Here is a 16865-nt window from a genome sequence, read left to right as displayed (position 1 = left end):
GTTTTTCTAATTATGATCTTAATTTTTGTTAGCTTCACCTGCAACCAGAAAAGTTTTTCCGACTCCATTACAGGTTGTCGAACGTTGTTATTTGACAAACATTTAGTTTCATCAATGCGATCAGTGAAAAGTGTTTCTTTTTCCATTCCTGAAAAAAATACGCACAAATTTTACCCATTTTGCCCAAAATAAACAACGGAGTGTTTTTTTTCAGTTAATTTTCTTCGAGGTTTCTAAAGGCCTCAATGTGTCATAATAAATATATGCATTAATGTTGTTTTATGATTGCAGTTTTTCATGAGGTACCGCTTTATGTTCTTTGTAGTGTTTGATGTTTCAGTTCCAACCCGACTATGATATGGATTATTAATTCTACATGTTCGATTTTTTTATAATAAAGAATACTCAGTACGTTTACTTTTTTAATTAAAGCTATTATTTGTAGTCCGACCACTTTTTATCGTCTCTAGTTTCACAAAGCCAAAAATTATTGAAGAAATACATGAAGTAAATACGTTAGACTATTCAAAAGCCAGGAGAAAACTAAGCGAGCTCAGCACACTCGACGAACCGGGCAAATTTAGAATAAATTTTCCATCTCGACTTTTTGAAGAATTTAAATATTTTGTGAGGTCAGACATAAACAGGACGTGTCATAGAACTGTTCAATTCAAGTCCCACGTGAAACTCACCGTGTTAGTGCTGCAAACTAATGCCGAGGTCAAGATTAAAGTTGCGCTTATTACATTAGAGGCAGTTTATCTACAAGTAGAATATTTTCTAACTTATACTCTTTGCTTAGCGCAAAAAAATTAACGCAGTTGATTTTGCATCGCCTCGAATTTGAAACTATTTTAATTTTTTTAATGATATTATGTTATTTTTAATTTTTGTTATTCATTTTCAGGTTATAGTGATACTAAACGATTTTTCTCAATGAATTTGAGTTTCAAAACAAAAATTGTTTATTACTCTAAAGTAGCAGTCGTTACGCTTCATTATCTTCATTAGGATTTTTTATAAATTCCGCCTTATTAGTTATTTCAAGTTAATGTAAATGCTTTCTAATTACTCTGACCCGTCTAAAGTGAGATTAAACTACCACGAGATCTTTGACGTGGCTACTGTCCGTCACTATTAATTTATTTGTAAATTAACGGATTCTTATTTCTTTCCAGATGAACGATAACAATTCTGATCCAGCTCCTCGAAGATGAAAGTTATTATCAAGTTTAACGTTCGTGAAACGACAATGTCAATGTGGCAATCTACTTACGAATGATTTCTGAATGGGTGAAACTGAGAAAAATTATTCATAATATCACTTGAAATCTATTCGTGGTAATTATCAGCTCGGCGACGCAGTTCTTCAGTTTTGTAAAAGTGTTCTAGCTCAGCAGGAGTGAAAGATTAATTATTTATAAGTGAAATCAGTGAGACATGGCAAGTCAAAATGTTGCATCTTGGCGAGGAGAAACATTGGTGATGTTGTGAAGCCATCTTGGCCAACGAGATAGCTATGTGAAGTGGTTGTTCAAAATTGTATGAGCAATATCCGAGTGTATATTGATTGCTCTTATTATTAAAACTTGTTGATAAGTTTATCAGCGTGTAGCATTGTGTTTCAAGTGAGACTTATTTATAGGTGACACTTGCTTAATTTCTGTCTGGCACACGTTGTAATGGCATAATTAGTTAATAGTTTAATGGTTGTCTCTGTAATTGTTTTAACTTCACGCCTGCCTGGCAGTGTTTTAATGCCCTCGTTTGTGCTGCTATATTCAAATGTTAAGAACGGGCCGAGTATATCAAGCCTCTGTAGGGGGATTGATTGACAGCCTTGAAAATACCAATGGAATTTTTTCCGATGGAATAAGAATTATCTTTGTGAAGAAATAACGCAAAGATGAGGCGCCATCTCATGTGCGTGCTCCTGGCCTTCATATCAACTTTTGTGGGGGTGTCCAAAGGTCAGAGACTTGAAGATGGTGCTTGTCCAAGTTTCGAGAGCAACCCTTGGTGTCCATGCTACCACATCAACAGCGATGTGTTCTTGGAGTGCCCTATGGTGTCCCTTGGAGTTGTTAACAGCGTTCTGCGCATGATACAACGTCCAATAATGTCGTTTAGTATATACGACTTGGACCCAAATGTCACGGTACTTCCGTCGTACCTTTTCAAAGATTCTGTCATTTGGACTTTGCACTTATCACATAGTAATGTCAGCGTTATACATGAGAAAACCTTTCGAGGTTTAGAGGACACATTAAAAAAATTGACTCTGATGCATAGTAAGCTTACTGAGGTGCCTCAAAGTGCCATTCAAAAACTGCGCAGACTAGAACTGCTAGATTTGGAAGCTAATAATATCAAACAAATTCAAGGTGACAGTTTTTTTGGGATGAAACTCACGTCTCTAAACCTGAATGGTAACGGCTTAAACTATATATCAGAGTATGCCTTTGATGGGTTAGAAGACAGCCTAAAAGAGCTGAACTTAATGAATAATGCATTGGAAAGACTACCAATTTCTTCAGTGCGGAGGCTCAAGAAGCTCAAGAGCCTTAAAGTGACTTGGAATTTGATAGAAGAAGTGCAAGGTGACGGCTACTCGACCTTGCCGGCCTTGCAAGTTTTAGACTTGAGTAGCAACAAGTTCCGTTTTCTTACTAACATATCTTTATCTTCAATGCCTGCCTTAGTGTCTTTGTCTATGTACCTTAATGATATTTCTTACATATCCGAAGAGGCTTTCAAGCACTGCCCAAACTTAGAAACTTTGTATTTGAGTCGAAATAATATCCGAGATTTAGGACCATCGACGTTTTCTCACACGCCCAAGTTGCGAGTCATAGATTTAGGTCACAATCATCTCCATGATTTTCATGATGATCTTTTTTCGAACTTAACTGAGCTTCAGGAGATTTTTCTGCCAAACAATAACATTCTTAGAATATCAAACCTTTCATTTTCAAACACGAGTAAAGTGTCTGTAATTTATCTGCAAAATAATGAAATCCATCACATCGGCAGTGGCGCCTTCAGCAACATGGAGCATTTGTTTAACCTGCAGCTGAGCTCCAATAATTTGCGGGAGATCCACGTCGATCTTTTCAAGAAGACGCGCTCGCTTAGCTCCCTCAGTCTCGACGACAACAAGATCTCGAAAATAGAAGACGGAGTTTTCAGTCATCTCAATGAACTGCGAGAACTTCGCTTACAGAACAACGAAATAAGAACTATCAATAAAAAAACATTCTCTCCATTGAAGAATTTACTCGAACTTCACTTGCAAGAAAACAAAATTGAGAGCATTGCTAAAGAAGCCTTCTATTCTCTTGAACATTTGCAACAACTGGACCTTTACGGTAACAGACTTGTACACTTTCCTGACATATTGAGTCGCTATCCAGCAAACTTGATGATCTTGAGAGCTTCAAAAAATAATATTACAACGATTCATGACGATGCCTTCAGAGGTCAAAGCAAACTTGAAATTCTCTGGCTTAGTGAGAATAATATCTCGAGTATCAAAGAAATAGTTTTTAGTGACTTGTCTTCCCTCAAACAGCTTCATCTTGAATTCAATCGCATCGATTATATTCAAGATAACACATTTAGAAACTTGAAGAAGCTAGAAAGTCTGTATTTGTCTCACAATAAATTGCAGCATCTTAGTTCACTTACATTCGAAGGCTTGAAAAGCCTAAAAGAACTTTATGTGTCCAATAACGTTATCATGGACATTGAACCTCAAACATTCCAAAAACTGGAAAAGTTGGAGTACCTCGAGATTTCTCACAACCAAATTGCAGTTGTTAGAAGATTTATGTTCGAAGGGTCTATTCCCTTGCGGTCAATAAGTCTGGAATCTTCGAGAATCGACGACATAGAGACGCTAGTGTTCGCAGACCTTGCCACATTGGAAAACCTCAACATCAAAGGTAATGTCTTGAGTCGACTTAGCAGCACGTTTCTCAGGACCCCTAACTTGAGAACATTGGATGTTTCGCACAATCAATTCAAATCAGTCGAAGAAGACTCCCTCTTTGCCTGTAAAAATCTCGACTCTCTTGACATGAGTTTTTGTGAACGACGAGATCTACCGATTAATTTTTTCTCCGAATCGAATTCTTTGAGGATTTTATCTCTAAGAAACAATCGATTAGAACGCCTCACTGAAGCTATGTTTCAGAAATTAACTAACTTGAAGGTGCTGAATCTATCTGGAAATAATTTGAACAGCCACAGTTTACATGCGCTGGATAAATTGGTATCCATAGAAACTTTGGATATCAGTAACAATCCCATATCAGAGTTTACCATATCAACCGAGAGACTGAAGAACTTGAAGGAGTTGGATTTGTCAAGCACTCACCTCAAGTCCCCGACCCTATACACATACCGACGATTTTTACGCTTGAAGTTCTTAAGCTTATCAAACAACAGCTTAGCAGACTTTCCGACTGGTTCTTTCGCATCATCGAGTCTCGAAGAACTGAACCTGTCCAATAACAACCTCAAGGAAATTCCGCGTTCCTTCCTAACGGACCGACCTCCGATGCTCAAAAAGCTTAACGTTTCTGGCAATCCTCTGAAGTCATTGACAGGAGATTCAGGTTTATTGGCAGCTCTAGAGATCTTAGAGGCGCCGTACACGAACCTTACAGACTTGTCTTCAAGAGACTTCGCAGCCGTGCCTAACCTGCGCGTTCTTCGGCTGTCCGGCTCCAGCATCAGCAAGATCGCTCCTGGAGCTTTCCGAAAACTGGAGCACTTAGAAGTCTTAGATTTATCTTTCAATCTGCTGCTACTTCTTCCGAAAGAAAGGCTCCGAGGATTGTCTGCTCTAAATGTCCTAAATATCTCTGGCAACAATCTGGAGAGATTAGATCCTTTGCCGCCCGATGCCCGCAATATCAAAGTGAGTTTAATAATTTTTTTCATTTTTGTAACAATAAAGTTATAAATAACAATTGAATAATGACGAATCAATGAATGATATTTCATTAGAGTAGTTATTATTTGAAATATTGAAATTGATTAGAGCTGCACATGCGGTGACTACAATTTATCGTTGACTATTTAGTTAACAACAAGATCCTCAGCTCCTCGCACCGAAACGTCTTCCACGATTTGCCTTTTTGCTAATAAGTTAAAAAGTTTTCATAATTTTTCGACTATATTAAATTTTAAGGAAACAATACTAACTATGAATGTCATTTCATTATTGGTATTCTTAGATTTCAACACGCTTTTATTTCCTTGACGCATCATAAATATATAATACTAGGTATTATAGAGCAGTGGTTATTAATAGTAACGAATTAATTGGAAGGAAAATGATCTCCAGTTAAAGCCGATCTTTTATCTATTTTATTCTTAATTACAGAAAGCTCAATCATTACCAAAGAGTATCGCATGAATTTAAATGTTGGAAAAAGAACTTTCATTATTAATTTATAGGTTATTCTTCAAAATCCTACATTTTGGTTACATTTAACAACGAACGGAGATTCTTACTTGCGATTAAGGTTGATATTCGTACACTCGTATTTCCTGACCCGCCTTCATTTTTTTATTCCCCTCCCTCCTCCCCTCAGATCCCTCACGAGTCCGACAAAATGATCACAAGGGCAGTCAGATTTCCCGACGCTCTTCAATTTTATTTCTAATTCCCCCTCAAATTTTGGACGCATCATGATAGCTCGCACACTCGTACTTCCCGACTCACATATATATCAAATTTATTTCTCATTTAGAGCCTGGACGCGTAGAACAACAAGATCAATGATGCACTATTATTTCCCAACCCGCCTCCAATTTATTTTTATTTTGTCCTCATTCGTGCATGTGATCAAAAATGATCACTCGTGCACTCATATTTCCCGACCCGCCTCCATTTTATCTCTATTTTGTCCTTATTCATGCCTGTGATCAAAAATGATCATTCGCGCACTCATATTTTCCAACCCGTACCCATTTTTCTAATTTCCCTCTTCAGATCCTAGACGCGTCAGACAACCTAATCACTCGACTACGAGATAGGACGCTGGCTGAAGCGACGTCCCTAGAGATCCTTCTACTGGCCCGCAACAATCTGGGGGACTTGGACCCCGCTTCCCTGCTGGCACAAACTAAGCTCCAGACCCTCGATCTCTCCTTCAATAATCTCACGTCCCTTGATCCTGCAGTCCTGGAAAAAGTCGAACGCTCACTGAAGATTCTCAAACTTAAAGGTGAGAGCTCATTGCGGTCAATTCTCGGTGGATTTATTAGCTGCAATGCAAAGTTTATGGCTCGTATTCACTCGTTCGTTAGAGCGTGACTCGTGTTTATGTGATAAAACACCACCATGATTACGTAGTCATTACACGAACCGTGCTACGTGTAATTTGGAAATTTTTATCCAGAGGTGACAAAATACCAATGGAATTGATATATAGTGATCGTGACTTGTATGGTGTTAAATCATGACGATGGTGTATAGTGGCCGTGACATAACCGTATGGTGTTGGATCATGACGATGGTGTATGGTGACCGTGACATACACGATTGTGGACCATGATGGTGGTTCATAATGATCGTATTGATTTCATATCATGACACTGATTTACAATGACCGTTTTAATCATAATACAATTATACACTATTTATTGGTGTATTATGATAGTATAGTTGTTAGTTGTAACTCTTAACTTGACCACTACAGGTAACCCCTGGAACTGTGACTGTGAGGTGCGGCCGTTATGGTCTTGGTTGAGCGACCATCTCTCCTTAGTGCAAGAGCTCAACATGGTTACCTGCTCCCAACCCGAGGTAATTATCGATTTTTTATTTATTTTTGCTTACCCTAATCACAATTTAATTTTATTATGAATGATTTATCTCTTGATGAAAGATAATGCCGTTCAATCATGACTCTCTTTTATAAACTAAAGTTTTTCTCTGGAATACATTAAAAGTTCTGCCAGATAATCACATTAAATTAAACTTTAAACTTGATTTCCACGTGAAAATGTATAAGTCTCGTAATTGTAGTATTCGGGATATGGTGCAACATTTTGAGTTTACTGCAAAGTAGCGAACTGTATAAGCGAACAACATACACATTTTTATGCAATAAGGGACATTGAAAAAGCGTATGTATGTCATTAACTCATGTCAACTATATAAATTACTCGTAGAGTTGATCCAGAAGCAACCGATGTGCATCCCCATCTACATTGTAATCTATTCATAGTGTAATAGCTTCGATTTTATGATCTATAACATGACAGAACATCGATTCTGTGATTAATATAGTAGATTGAGGCGTCAGTGAGTTTGATGCTTTGCGAGGCGTCACATGATGCTTTGCGTATAAAATCCTTGAAAATTAAATCTCTTAAAAATCTTCATGCCGATTGTTAAACGAAAAAAAGAAGTAAAAGTTATTCATATAATCCATGTATAATATGACAGCGTCTCTTGCACAAGCCTTCGTATTTTACTTATAGTGAGGAATGTCTGTGATGCGAGTTTATTAAATGTATAACCCAATATATAGCAATTGTCATGGTTACTGTTACATAGATACAATAGCATTACTGTTTGTAGCTAACACCACCAGTGAAGAAAAGGTTATAAGTTATTACTTATTTTAAGTATTATGTCCAAACAAGTGCACAAGCGCAACAAACAACGACTAAAGTTAAGCTTGTGAAATAACTGACGTTAAAGCTTATCAGCTTGAAATATCGAAAAAATCTCACTTGCTTCGCAAAATGTTGCTTTTTCCAATTGAAACGTAAAACATGTCTCATCTAAGTTCCAAGAAATGGCCCGTCTCGGTTCCTTAAATCCTAAGCCCAAAGGATCCATCCACGTGTACGTCCGCTGGCCCTTTCGGCCGTCTCCAAAGTTAGACATAAAACCTCATGTAAAATTCCTTTTGTGCCAAACTGTAATTCCAACGCTCCGCGAATCTTCTGCGCCTGTCTTTCTTACTTCAGAACTTGAGACGAGTTTCGCCGTCATCAATAATTCACTGCCTCGTGAGGCAGTTCTTCTGACTTTCAGTTCTCGGGTATGAGAAAAATTACTTGGAACTCGAAATGACGGCTGCTATATAGAAGGTCAATGACGGGGCGTTAACAGTAGGAGTACGTCACTTCTGCAATTATGACTGATTTTCGCTGAAAGATAGCACAAGAAAGGATGTTTTTTCTCTGTGCAAAATTACTGTTCTTTTCTCGACGACCTGTGATACAAAAATGAGAGCGATCGTGAGAGCCGGAGTGACTGCATGCTGCTACATGTTTATTGATACTTGAAACATGAATTACTGAACAACCCCTCATCTATAAAGCAATACTTTGTTGATTAAGGAAAGAATTTCGTAAAAAGTTCTTCATGAAGAGTAAAAATTATAAGAATTGATTGAGCGTGAAGGTTAAATTTTTCTTTTTCTTTTCTAAAATGCATAAATGGACCGTGTGAATTGAAATGCCACAGCGCTTTTTCTTCATAACTTGGTCCACTGAATCTTGTTTGGCATTCAATATCAATGTCATCATGTCCGCAATGACAAAAACAACATAGTTACATTTGAGATAATAAATAACATGAAAGTTCATTCCCATTGGTCACCGGATTCTGTGTTCGATGACACACGCATGCGTGGCGCAAATGCCATAAAATGCCACATGTGAGATACTCGGGAGTCTTCTTGAATGTCATGTTCGGAGACGAGCATGACATTCAAGATGCTTTAATATGCATGTTAAGGGGACCGGCTACCCTAAAATTTTCAATTTTGACGTTTTTCGGTTTTTGTGCTCATCTGAAAGCTGGAATTCTGCTCTTTCCAATGGTACCACTGCCATCGCTGTACGTTAATATTTACGTTCATGACGTCTCTTTAAAGGGAAGTTTTTCTTTTTACCTTTTACGTATGTATGTGAAGTTTCATGATAATCGGATAATAACTGTAGAAGTTTTTCCGGAGGGTAGCCGATCCCCTTAATTCATGTTGATTTCATAAACATGCATAAATTGTTTCGAACGTTTCGTACATGTTAAGGAAAAGTTTGGATTCCTTAACATGCATGTTAATAGAACACAAAGCTCAATTGTCTGCATGCCCTTTCAATAACAAAATATGGTTTGTGATTTTCGCAATTCCTGTACATCGCCGTACTTTTAACATTCCTTCCTCACTATGCAAAGTGTATACTTCAATTTTAACAATGCTGGATATTTATATCGACTTAACGCTTAACATGGTAATGTTTCGATGTTTGTAAGTAGAAATGGAATTGAATGCTAAACCGGCGCTCTGGGTCCGCAGTTACATTAAAAACGATATCCAGATTGGGCAATTTACAATGAACGGTTGCCAGCATTACCGCCCACACAGAAAAGAAGGGAGGAGTAATTTTATACGTAGAAACTCCTTCAGTGGAAGCACGGTGGACTCAAGTTCAAACTCTGGTTGCTCTGTAAACATGCCGTACAATACATTAAAAATACTCGTGTTCTATTCTCAGCGTAGCCTTAGCCTATCGACCACCTGATTGGCCTTCAGTCGAATTCAACACGACGCTCAAGGTGGAATAGACGATTAAGGTAGCTAACTGGGAGACCGCTCCTATAAGTTTGAAACACTAACTGGGAGACCGCTCCTACAAAGTTTGAAACACTAACTGGGAGACCGCTCGTACAAAGTTTGAAACACTAACTGGGAGACCGCTCCTACAAAGTTTGAAACAATAACTGGGAGACCGTTCGTACAAAGTTTGAAACACTAACTGGGAGACCGCTCTTACAAAGTTTGAAACACTAACTGGGAGATCGCTCTTACAAAGCTTGAAACCTCATTTACAAAGTACCGCTCTAACCGCTAACTGGGAAACCGCTCTTACAAAGTTTGAAACACAAACTGAGAAACCGCTCTTACAGAGTTTGAAACACTAACTGAGAAACCGCTCTCACAAAGTTTGAAACACTAACTGAAAAACCGCTCATACAAAGTTTGAAACACTAACTGGGAGACCGCTCTCACAAAGTTTGAAACACTAACTGAGAAACCGCTCTTACAGAGTTTGAAACACTAACAGGGAGACTGATTTTACAGAGTTGGAAACACTAACTGGGAGACCGCTCTTACAAAGTTTGAAACACTAACTGAGAGACCGCTCAAACAAAGTTTCAAAGACTGACTGGGAGACCGCTCTAAGAAAATTTGAAACACTAACTGGGAGACGCTCCTACAAAGTTTGAAACACAAACAAAGATGCAAAATGTGACGTCGGAGCTGCACGGGAAATTATGTCGAGAAGGAAAATATTAACACTGAAGTTAAAGCACTGAGGCAGGTTGTGTTCAAGTGATTTTCACTTTGAATCATGCACTGTAAAGCATCAATTATTAAAAGATTTAAAATATAAATTTTTCGGCAGTGACTTTTGTACTTGAGTGACTTTTGTACTTGACTTTTGTACTTGATCAAAATCTTAATTTTCAAATTTGTGCGCTTTTCAGAATATACTATTAATGTGTCGATTAAAATGTTTTGATAAACGCTCATTCGAATTTGTACTAGATAAACCTGTAATATATTTCAATGGGACAAACGAACAATTCAATGACCGATCTGTCTCTTGCTATCAACCGACTAGGGAAAGGTCTTCCTTCTTAATATCACAATATTTCTTATAATTGTGTCTTAATTGAGTTCGCCGTTCCGGGAACCACCGACCATGCGGCATTTTCCATGCAACGATTGAGTCAAAAACGAAATGGAACAAGGGCCTTTTTCCGGCAGAATCGCATTCTCGGCGCTGGGTGATAGTTTCATGACATATTTACTCGTACATTTTGACAGGAAAACTTTTAAGTTTCTTGTTACCAAGCGGTGAATCTGTGGTTCAAAGTTTATTTTTAGGTGAATCAACTTATGACTGTTCATGTAAAGGAGCCATTACAAATCTACGTCCGATGTTATCATATCCTCTATGTAAACTTGGTCCGGGTTTTGGCCCTTGGACCTGGTTGACCGCCACACCTCGTTTGTGAGTTGTAGAATTTTGAACCTCAGACGCAATAAGCTTACTTATGTTTTGATCATCAATATCAATGATTAACTGGAATAGAGAGCTCTAAAAATAGATGTAAGCTGCACCGTTTCATTTTGTCTCTCAGCATAGTTATCTCTAATAGCTCTCATAGAGAGCAAATATACAAAAGTTAAATAATTTTAATTAATTCAGGCAATAAACCAGTTTAATTGTTCTATTCCAGAGTTTGAAGGGCGCCCTGCTGCTGCCGGAGTCGAGTCAGAGCTTCTGCCCACAGCAGGCGGTGATAGCAGGACTGTCGGTGGAGGACGTGTTGAGCCACAGCGTCGTGGTCATGTGGCAGCCTGCGAACGACACCAACCTACAGGGCTTCACTGTGAGTTTAGAAACTTTCACTAAGACTCTCTCCAAAGTACGTTTTTTTATTGCTAAACCACGAGTTTTTCTTTCATTCCACGAGTGAGCGCTGCAGTCAGAATTTTTAATTCGGTGCTGCTTGGAATGGGTGTGGAAAGACGAGAGGTGGCAGAGAGTGACTTGATGTTGGAAAGAGAAATGTAAAATGTGAGTAAGTGGCAAGAACGTTCGCATAGCGCATAATAAAAAAATATAACTCAGTACTCACTGCAGTGAGTTACAGAGATTTTCTCATTCATTTTCTCGTCGACGAAAATATGAAGTCACGGACAGACAGACATGACGAGCACCATAGTGCATTTTTTCTATAAATGAGAAAATGCGCTAACAACTCGTTTAAAGCGCCGTCTAATTCATGAGTTAAGCAAAAATAGGCGATTGGCGCCCATGGGAAAGAAGCGTTTTGACCTTATGACGAGTTAAGGACTTCCAATCCACGGTCACGTTGATGATGATCACGCCATGCGCTGTCTTATTCTTAATTTCCTCGCTCGGTTCTGCGTGCAGATTGCTTTCCAAGAAACGCGGCCCGACGGTCGCCTCCTGGGGCTGCTGCACACGCATAAGCTGCCGCCCGAGCCTCGCAGCCTAACCATCACGGAGCTGCTGCCCGACACTCGCTACCTCGTGTGTGTTCAGGGCATCACCACACCAACCCACATCGACGCGCGATCCATGCCCCACACACAGGAGATGCCGCTGTCGCTCTCTCAAGAGGTGATTACGCTTCTTTAAACCCAAAATTACAAATAAAAGTTATCAATTAAATCACTATTTTCTGTCAAGTACAAATCAATTTCCAGTAGTCTCCCCTCGCTGAAACATTGTGATTAATCTCACACTGTCTTATAATGTCAGCATCTTTCTTCATTTGATGATAGTATTTAAGCTCTCTGTGTAATTTTTGTTATGAGTAATGACACCGACAACCTCCCTTCCCCAGCAGCAGAGCGACACTAAGTGCACCAGAGTTCGAACCCTGCAAGCGCCGCCCGAGCGAACTTTGCTCAGTACTCGCCTGGCCGTCCTCATAGGCAGTGTGTCGGCCATTGCTCTGGTAGCTTTCGTGGTTATCATCGCCATATGTTGCAGGTTGTGCCAGAGCAAAGGTGAACCTCTCAAGCCAAGAGAAATACCTCCACCTACAGATTTTCTGAGCAACTATAGACATCTTTCTGTTCCCAATAGTGACGTCACTACCACAAATAACACTGCGAATGTGCCCACCGAAAATCACAACACTGCTTGTTGATCACTCCGTATGCATGACTATATAACATCGCCTTCACCAAAATACAAGTTGCGTTCTCTGGCATTGAAACAAAAAACATTTATATAAATTAAACACAGCATAAACGTCTCCACTAGTAAAAATACAGTCAGACTTGATTACCTGGATCACAGATAAAACTGATGGACTTCATCAACAATAACGATTAAAATATTCATCTCCATCACAACAGCAATATCAGTAATATTCATCGTAAACACCTTTATAAACAGAGATCTGTCAACACATAACCTTCACCAAAATCGCAACTATGCATAGATAACACTTTTTAAAACGAGGATCTTTCATCACCACCCACAACAGGGAAATAGATCATCACCATTCACTACTCTAAATACTCGTATCTTTAATCAACTTCTTATGCGTAGCATCCACGGTTCGTTAGTTAACCATTGGTCAATCTTTAATTGGCCTTTGTTTTATATTAAGGAACGATGTACTGAATATTACACCAAACCTCTCATTCCTATACACCAAAGAATCTCGTTTGTTTCGTGTACAGTAGTCCTAAAGATAACTTATTTTTATAATGCAAATTTGACTCTTCATGCACTAATCATCTTCTACTTAGGTTAAGTATACCTCATATTTTTTAAGATCAGTTTGTGAATGAAGATGAAGATGTTTCCCGCTGTTTAATTGTGAATGACGAGTGAGTGAATGTAAAATAGAACGTTCATGTAAATATACTATTTATGTCGTTGAGACATGGATGCATAATGGCGTTACGTACATTTATTTATGCGCGTGCTCGGAAAGATTCTCCATGGAAACACATACATTGATTAATGAGAGATTTAAATAACAAAGTGAATACCAGGTAAGCCCAGGAATTTTCGTTTTTTATTAAAAAAAATATATTCTCTCATAGTTTCTCAAGTATATCCCTGTTGTTTGAACCGGTCGTTGTTCAAAAAATTTATAGAGAAGAAAACTTTAGACGAAATCCCATAATTTGATTAAACGTTAATTCTATTATATGATCAGATACATTCGTACTTGTGATTAAATATATAATAAATGAGATTAGTCCCTGCCTGAGACTTGACTTTAGTGATCTTTATGCATGAGAGACTTGACTTAATTCTCTCTCAGTAATGTCGGAAACTTAGTGAATGTTCTTTATTTCTACTTAATTTAGCGGCGATTAGTTTCTAGGGAAGTTATGTTGTTATATTTTTATTCAGTTATAGGGCTGTTAATATTATCTAATAAATGAAAACTTTGATGATCGTTATATTTGCCGCCCTTCTCACCCCACCAAAATGTCTGACGAGATTAGACTTAAGCTTTATCGCATAGGCAGGTCAACTACATGGCACATTTTTGCAATAAAAATCAATCGAAATGCTAGAACATGTTGCCCTATTTACGATAAATGAATGATTAATTTCTCATTGCTTTTTATTTTTCAGTAATCGTCAATTAATCACAAAATTCTGCTGTTTCTACTCATTGGCCAAAAATACATGACGATAGTCGGCGAAAATTCTGCGCAAGAAAAAATTGTCGATGTACTGGCGTTCAATGGAATGAAATGCATTGCAAAATTTTGCTTCTCTGAATTGGTAACTATTTTCTGTATATTTTTTCAGCCAAGTTAGGCTCTTAATCATAAATGCTTTACAACAAATAATACCAAAAATGCAAAATATCTATTATTTATGAGGAATTTTAAGGCATAAAAATTATTTATGTCCGATTCTTATTGTTCGCTGAACAATAGCTTCACGAAATTACTAAATCTTAATAAGGCGTTATTGCGTAATGCTTATTTTGATCGAAATAACATTAACAATGTTAAGAATTTTTTCATTCATTTATGTATGCTTTTGTTATTCGGAGATCCAATATTTCTGGTGTATAATTGGTTTTTGGTTGGCCTCCTATAACCCGCCTCTGATTATTAGCATAGTCTTACATTCTATGTACCGTCAGATGTGAATCATGAATGACTTACAATTTTAATATATATCTCATTTTTCGACGCAAGCAAGAATAATCTAATGAATATCATAAGCTATTTATCGTCGCTCCTTAGCCGGCCATCCCTGGTCCGGCTATGATATTTGAGATGAAGCAACATTCCAATAAATTTTATAGGTTTAATTATACCCGCAGTGATAATTATCTGCGACAGCTTTAAAATGTTGAGATTTATTGTGTGAATTATTGGATGAATCCAAATATCTAACGTCGCACAGATCCTGACCTCATGTGTGAATATGTCTGTTGAAATGTGAATAAAACAATGTATCTATGAGTAATTTGTCTTTCATTCACTATATTCTGACGATGAATAAATGAAACGTGATGTAATTTAATAAAAAATAACTGATTTCGGGCGCAATGTAATTGAGACTAGGACAACACCTTATATCAGTGAATTAAAAATATATTTTTCAATTTATATTCTATTAGAAGGCAATGTTATGAGAAGGAAAAGAAAGGCTTTTGAAGAAATCAACAAGTGCCTTATATTTAGCTTAGATACTCAGAAAAGTATACGTGTAGAACAAAATTTGGCGGACAGAAATTCGGTTATTGAAATAAATTTCAACACGTGCAACATTATACGATGATTCCAACCAATGCATGTTATATGGGAAAATTTCCACTCAAATAGTCAGTAACAATCTTGCGACAAAATATCGGAGGGGTGTTTGCCAAAATAAACATCAAGTGAAATATCTTAATAGTCCCGCTTATGAAAAAATCACCGCTCTTTTATTAAACTAATTTGGCGAGCTTTTGACCAAGCACTGATGCAGCAGCAAGATGACCTCTGCCAGACATTTAATGCCGACATCTGACGTGTGAGGTCTCCATGCCAATTCGTGTCTCTTCTTCTCACCCATACCATCAGAAACATCACAACCAATGTAATGAACCCCTCGCTTTTGCAAGTGTACATAGTGTATTGCGGGGCATTAGAGTTGCAATGAAGTTGATATACGAGTATAATCCCAAGAAACCAAGTTCACAAACACATACATGCCTGCCTGATAAAAAATATAACTTCAAAAAATTAATCAAGCTGATGTTGAATGGGCAAGTTTCGATGTTATCCAATTAATCAGACTTGCTTCACAATTATCAATTCTTCTATAATTTTGATATTATTAAGTCAACAATGGCAACAGTTTAATTAAATGGTTTTATGGACCAGTTCATTAAACCACAATAAGCATATGTTCCACTCAAAATTCTTGCGCAGACTAAACATAGCCTTGTGTACGTGAATAAAATTTGAACTCATGCAGGCGAGAAACACGAAGGCTGCTCCTGAGAACGTTAATTTTAAAGTCCTTCATTACGACAGCTTAAAGCTACAGGCACGCATTCTAAATCCTGGCAGCGATATTAACAAATTGAAGCCGAATGGCCAATTTGCTCAACTTGGACTACTGTTTGAACCTGAAAAAGAGAACTGGAAATTCTTAAAAATTACAAGGCAAAATGCACGATCAAGTTCATTAATCCGCTGAGATTGCCCGCGGCTGCTTAAGTGCTGCTCATCAAGTCATTCCCGTTGACGCTATCGCTGATTAGGTAATTTATTTCATTCTAACTTTTGCGGGCTAAATCATTGTACATTATTTTTGGCCTCTTGATGACACATGCATGGTTGGCCGTTGAGTAATTCACTTTAAAAAATTGTAAAAGTTTCTAAAAATAGCTACATCGGTTAAATTTGTGTAAAATAGAATAAAATTTGATATGAAAAGGATTTATGGTTAATGTGAAACTAGAAATACGTCATGCACGACTCCAGCTTTGCTGAAGCAATTTGAGCAGATCGATGTTACATGATCCGATGACCTGGCGTTATGGACGTGCGTTGTCTCTTGCAGTATAAAGCTTCGAGAATGATTAATGAACAAAACGTGGAATTGGAATAAAATTGTTTTCCTGCTTTTTTGCAGAAAAGAAATTTTTTAAACGGTTTGCATGTGCACTTGTCATCTCGTTCACGCATCCGATAGACGTCTTCATAAACGATTGCGTTATTAATTCAGACTTTTACGCTAATGGCTGTGTATAGTGTTGAAATCAAATAGAAAACCGTCATTCAGTTTTGTGTCATATTTTAATA

General features: G+C 37.7%; 1 protein-coding gene across 2 annotated transcripts; it reads left to right on the top strand.

The window, feature by feature from the left end:
• The first annotated feature begins 1183 nt into the window (after window positions 1-1183).
• Window positions 1184-15036, top strand: LOC108666889 (protein artichoke). Of its 2 annotated transcripts, none has more exons than XM_018153842.2 (6): window positions 1184-4924; window positions 6005-6239; window positions 6714-6820; window positions 11285-11437; window positions 11986-12195; window positions 12425-15036. In XM_018153842.2, exons 1-6 carry the CDS (start codon window positions 1907-1909, stop codon window positions 12728-12730), a joined length of 4029 nt encoding a protein of 1342 aa, XP_018009331.1. In that variant the 5' UTR covers window positions 1184-1906; the 3' UTR covers window positions 12731-15036. The 2 variants fall into 2 exon arrangements, with proteins under 2 accessions (XP_018009331.1, XP_018009330.1); XM_018153841.2 differs by having other exon boundaries at window positions 12422-15036.
• The last annotated feature ends 1829 nt before the right edge of the window (window positions 15037-16865 follow it).

Source organism: Hyalella azteca, unplaced genomic scaffold (genome assembly GCF_000764305.2).
Source record: "Hyalella azteca isolate HAZT.00-mixed unplaced genomic scaffold, Hazt_2.0.2 contig6532, whole genome shotgun sequence".
NCBI classification, from domain to species: Eukaryota; Metazoa; Arthropoda; class Malacostraca; order Amphipoda; family Hyalellidae; genus Hyalella; species Hyalella azteca.
Note: the sequence above shows the minus strand (reverse complement) of the source record. Positions and strands in the feature narration are given on the sequence as shown.